Source organism: Coenobita brevimanus, unplaced genomic scaffold (genome assembly GCF_032717465.1).
Source record: "Coenobita brevimanus isolate Jiangsu-jjx unplaced genomic scaffold, ASM3271746v2 jjx.HiC_scaffold_3238, whole genome shotgun sequence".
Taxonomy (NCBI): domain Eukaryota; kingdom Metazoa; phylum Arthropoda; class Malacostraca; order Decapoda; family Coenobitidae; genus Coenobita; species Coenobita brevimanus.
Window position 1 is genome coordinate 15,563 of NW_027644244.1, and position 6,386 is coordinate 21,948.

The window sequence follows — 6,386 nt, forward strand, 5'->3', positions numbered from 1 at the left end:
GATTGATTGCTGAATTTATTGCTGGGGTTTGTCTACCTCCTTGGTTTAACATTAAACTTAATCCCATTTGGATGGAGGGGCTAAACCACATCTTGTATCAGTTGCAGCTACTGAGAACCCAAAGGAAATTGGTAACAGACATTGTGTTACCTATTGTGAGAAGATCCGCTTAATATCCTAAACTAGAGGCAGTCTTGCAAGAACTGCTTTGTAGCCACTCTACAATGGAGCTAGCTGAAGCTGTAGAAATTATTCCGAAACTTAGAGGAACATCACAAGAGGATGACCAGCTGGTTAACTGCTCTGTTCAGCCAATTGTCACGATTAGCTGACATGAGCTCGGAAGTTTTAGAGTCACCACTAACAACATTTACATCAAACAAAAATTTAGTACTACTAGAATAGGCCCCAGTGCAAGTGCCGAAGTGGCTTCTCATACTTAGAGTATGGAAAAATGTATGAAAATGGTCACACAAGCAGCCATTCAAGTACATACCCAAAAAGGGGCGAGACGGACTTATTCAAGCAAATGTAGCAAGTAGCATTATAATGTCAAGGACCAGTAGCAAGAAGGACATGAGTGCACTGATTACATTCAGATAAAAACTCTCAATGATAATTTGTCACTTCTGATATCGAGAATATATAGATAGATAGATAGATAGATAGATAGATATTGATATAGATATATTGATATATGTAGGTACATAGATTGACACATGTACATACTGTATACATATATATACAAGTATTTATATATATTTGTATATACAGTATACTTTACACATATACAGTATATTTGTATATTTATATATAGATAGGGTATATATGGACAGGAGATTTTCTCCAATACATACTTAGTTGAAAGTAATTGTAAGTTATGCACTTCATATTTTCTTCTGAATATTTTCTGTACACCTCATGAGTTCCTTAGTCTTGTCTGGCAGGTTGTGTATGATTTCGCCGTAGTTTCTTCCGTCCATTTCATTTCTTGCTAAAAGTTTGCACCACCGGATGTAGACTCATTAAAGAAGGTCACTCAGAAAAAAAAGAATGGCTTCAGCTGAAAGTCATCCTTGTAGTTGTTAGGATCAGAATGTGTTATAATGGAATTTTATTGTTGATACTGAAGCAGAATATAAAGCATCTCAGTAAAAGTGCTACAGACCACAGGATGTTGACTCTTTATTCAGGATAACACCACATGATTATGCCCGTCTGATGGAGTCATCCCATCAGTCATAGTAAGGATAGTTAATACTCACTCACCTTGAGAGAACATCAATCAATTGGTCTAGAGTGGGCCGGGCCAAAGGCTCATTGGAGAATGCACCCAAAACCCATTCCTCCAGTTCTGAGGGCATAGCCATCTTTACTTTACCAAACAGAACAATGATCGCGTAGGCAACACTATAAGTATCCGAAGCTGACGAGCTGCACTCACCCTGCAAAACCTCGGGCGCCATCCAAGGAAACATCCGTCGCCGCCCCCTGCACATTGGAATTTTGAACACCGGGGCTGAGGCGTTTGTGGCAAAACCAAAGTCGATAAGCGTTATCTTTGGTCTACCAGCAAACTTTCGCAGGCAAACATTATTACATTTGATATCATTATGATAAACATTAAGGGAATTTATTTCATCAACTATTAATGCTAGTTGTTTAATGATCATCACTACAAAATCCAGATCAACTTCTTCAATGTTCTTCTCAATATAGGTGGAAACATCACTTCCAGCAAATTTTGTCAATAAAGTTCGGTACTCGGTACAAACTGCTTCTAATTCCTGTACACCGGCGACATCCCTCAGTTGACTCAAAAATGTAATCTCATTGACGAGATCCTTTGGAGCAACGTCATCGTAATCCTTGGCCACGTAGCTTTTACTGTTTCCCGTCAGCAGAACACACGAGCCCTGCCCACCGCTCCCCAGAAAATTTATGGCATATTTTGCACTGATTTCACCATATTTCTTTGCTGTGTAATTCTTCACCTTTAAGGAAGCACAAAGGCCCCGTAAATGCTCCTGGTATGCGTCCATGCTCATAACGCAACTTGTGCAAGGTCTAAGTGTGCTTCCCACAAGACAGCTAGCTAAGGAATGACAGTAAACAAAGCTCACCACCCTTTTATACCCTACCACTAAGGGCTGAATGGTTATTTTAACTGGTAATGAGTTCAAAATAATTTTACGAATGGGGTCATATTTTACAAGGTTTAACGTTCTTCATTTAGATTATAGAAACATAAATAATTACAGTATATATTATCTAAATTTATACAGCAAAAATTAATGGAAAAGTGTGATTATCTTTTGAATTCAAAAGTTTATGAATCATTATGAATGTTTAGTAAACTTGCAATTAAAGGACATCGCCAGAAGGAGCATTTCAGCTGAATTTAGTTCCTCTTTGTTTGGTACAGATATATCTTTATTCTTTTCTATACGGTAATTTTTTTCCTTAACATTTTCCCAATAAATTCCCACTGATCACGCATTCTTATGGTGGAGTCTGATATTCTGACAGACGTACTAACACCCGCCCGGGAGACGATACTAGCCACCTAGTGAAGATAACTACTATAACCCGCCCTGGTGCCTGCCCTTGCCACTACATTAAGGTTAGGACAGAACATATTGTTAGGTTAGTTTTCTGCGAGCATAATCATTGTATATAAATCGAAAGAAAATACTCACAAGAAGACTGAGGAGATTAAAAAAGAAAATTACTCCTCTAAATTTCAGCTTTACCTAATATCCTACGTTAGACAAAGATTTCAAGACCCCATGATTTGACATGCAGAATATTTGAATAGATTTTCACTATCTAAAAGGAAAGGAAAAAAGCTCATATATACTGGAGGGAAAGGGAAACTGACTATTCACCTGTCCTGATACTGAGAAGGAGTGTAATGGTTACTGACAACATACACGTAAACATAAATTGATAATTCCCTCACTGCCACAAGAAATAATTACATCTAAAATTAATATAAACCTGGAAGATCATCACGAAAACAATTTCATTCCTATCTACGAGCACTACATACAAAAATGGGGAAAATGTTCGGAAATGCGAATTTGTGGTTTAAAAATTATCAGGTGTCATCTCACGCCAAAGGTTGTCAAGTACTGTAGTGCCCTAATTTTAAGCTCTCCTTTGTTATTTTCCCTTCGAATAGCACAGTGACATCTCGTGGCACGGAAAACTGCAAAAGGCGCTTAGAACTAACAGACATAACTGTATGATACAGTGACATTCCTAACTAGACTACTGAACTCTGCAGTTGGCACCATCACTGCCAACTCAGGCATGGAAGGCAACTCAACACATTCACTGTACACCTATTAAATATTACCGTGCTAGACAAATGGCTATCTGTAACATTTGGCTGACAGGTAGAGTTAGTTAATTCTGAAGCTATAAATAACGCAAAAAGTAAGGATAAAAAGGAATAAATTCAGCTGAAAAGCTCCTTCGGATGATGTCCTTTGATTGCAGGTTTACTAAACATTCATAATGCTTCATAAACTTTTGACAAGAATCACAATTTTCCATTATTTTTTTGCTGCAAAAATATAAGTAATACATAATGTAATTACTGTATTCATGTTTCTATATTGTAGGGTAAATGAAGAATGTTATACCTTACATAATATGATCTAATGATAATATTATTTTGAACCCATTATCAGTTAGAATAACTATTCAGCCTTTAGTGGTAGGGTACATAAGGGTGGTGAGCTTTGTTTACTGTCAAGGGAGGTTAGAAGGCGGCAGTGAAGGGTTCAGACGTATCCCAGCGCTCTCCAATTGTCTGTGTTGCCTACGACCTGTTGAACGGGGCTTTCAGCAGACCGACCAAGACATCGCCGCGGAACCATGGAACCGTGGTTTGCCAGAACACTGGCGCTGATGTCTCCGTGCACCTCCAGGCTATAGCTGAACCAAATCCACGGCACCTCCAACGATCTCTCGGTGATGGCGAACCGGTGGAGTTTTCCATCTTTGGGATTCCTAAGGGTCCTGAGACACGGGATGTAACTGGGGCGGGGGGCGTGGCCGTGCAGGGTTCTGCCCATGCGCGATGGCGTCGCCCTGCCCCGTAACACCCAACCAGGGTCCCTAGTAGTCATGGGGAAGTTAGCTCCATCACTGAGATGTGCATCGCAACGGCAAAGGCTTTCTGTGGGGTTGATAAGTGGGTATTGCACGTTCTTCTCCACAAGATCTTTGAGGAGGATGGGCTGCCTCGCCTTGTCATCACTTGTGATTTACGTGCAATGTACATTCTGCCTCCCGTCGTCAAGAGCGTCGGGCCCGACAGCCGCAGCCTGCTAAATCTCGTCAGATACCACTGAAGAGGCTGCAGCTTGATGCCCTCTTGAATAGGCGCAACTGCCAACCGATCACCGACCCAGCTTCGGACCAGACCACGGACACGACTCTGCAAAACCTCTGTTTGGTAAAGTAAAGATGGCTATGCCCTCAGAGCTGGAGGACTGGGTTTTGGGTGCTTTCTCCAATGACCCTTTGGCCAGGCCCACTCTAGCCCAGTTGAGTGATGTTCTCTCAAGGTGAGTTAACATTAGCTATCCTTACTATGTCTTATTTACATGACTGATGGGATGACTCCGTCAGATGGGCAAATTATGTAGTGTTATCCTGAATAAAGAGTCAACATGCTCTTGTCCGTCGCACTTTTACTCAGATGCTTTATATTCTGCTTCAGTATCAACAATATACTTCCATTATAACACATTTTGATCCCCACAACTGCAAGGATGACCTTCAGCTAAAGACAGTTGTGTTGTGTGAGCTTCAATAATGATTCCATATCCTGTGATGCAAACTTTAACAAGAAATGAAATGGACGGAAGAAACTACGGCGAAATCATACACAACCTACCAGACAAGACTAAGGAACTCCTGAGGTGTACAGAAAATATACTATGTTGTACTTGCAGTCACTTTCAACGAAGCATATACATATACTCTCTCTCTCTCTCTCTCTCTCTCTCTCTCTCTCTCTCTCTCTCTCTCTATCTCTCTCTCTCTCTCTCTATCTATCTATCTATCTACATATATATATATATATATATATATATATATATATATATATATATATATATATATATATATATTTCCAGTGCTAAGGTGCTCAGGGGATGTAAGTTAAATAACATTATTTTCAGCTAATAACTCAGGGTTTAATACTGCAATGCTAACCATACTGAAAAGAAGTTTAATGGTTCAGGACGGCTGCCAGCCACGTATCTCGTTTTCTGACCATTAAGCCTTCTGGGATAAACTTGTTTCTATCGTGTCCTTTCACTCAGCAATACAGCTGGGAACAAAGATGCCAATTGGATCGTTGCGTGTAGTATTAGAGGACCAAGAAGGTTTAGATCTATGGCTATGGACTACACGAGGGAAACATGTGCACAGTCACACACACACACACACACACACACACACACACACACACACACACACACACACACACACACACACACACACACACACACACACACACACTCAAATAGTCTCACTCACACTTCCACGCACAGTCACTCTCATTCACACAGTCTCACTCACTGTAACATGTTTTCGCTTTCACACGCTATTTCTCTCTCTCTCTCTCTCTCTCTCTCTCTCTCTCTCTCTCTCTCTCTCTCTCTCTCTCTCTCTCTCTCTCTCACACACACACACACACACACACACACTCTTTCACCCTCTCACTCAGTCTCACACTACACTACCCTACACTACACTGGACAACACACACACACACACACACACACACACACACACACACACACACACACACACACAAACACACACAGATTTTTCTTATTATATGTGGCAAATTAGTATTGTAGGTCCATAACGAATGCCCAGATACAGGGGTCGGGGAACAGGGATAAATTACCCCAAATGGAGTAAATCTAAACATTTTGGGGGTAATGCGTGCGGTATGAGAGGGAAGGCGTGCAGTGTATTACTGATTTTTCACATAAATGATGTAAGTTTTGCAGAACAAGATGTAAAACCATGTATCATGTATCATGATATTTGTTGCTTAGCTGCCGTAATATTGACATGTGTACACAGACATGGATTTTTTTTTTTTTTACTTTATGTCTGGGGTTAATTTCATTTTACTAAAATTTGTGGGTAATACCCTAAAATGTTCCCCGACCCTTGCCCTAATACATCTGCTTGAGTAGAAAGTACTCCGTTATTTATTATTATTATTATTATTATTATTATGAAGTCACAGAGTGTGCAGTGAGGTTGGATGGTGAGGATATGGAGAATGTAAGTGCATTCAAGTACTTGGGTAGTGTGATGAGTAAGGATGGAACTTTGGGGGATGAAGT

General features: G+C 40.2%; 1 protein-coding gene across 1 annotated transcript; it reads right to left on the bottom strand.

Moving 5' to 3' along the window:
- Positions 1-1,269: 1,269 nt before the first annotated feature.
- LOC145390176 (death-associated protein kinase dapk-1-like) lies at positions 1,270-2,042 on the bottom strand (the record flags this gene model as incomplete). Its single annotated transcript, XM_080265196.1, has 1 exon — positions 1,270-2,042. A coding segment is annotated over exon 1 (773 nt), but the record flags the coding sequence as incomplete, so codon positions are not given.
- Positions 2,043-6,386: the final 4,344 nt, after the last annotated feature.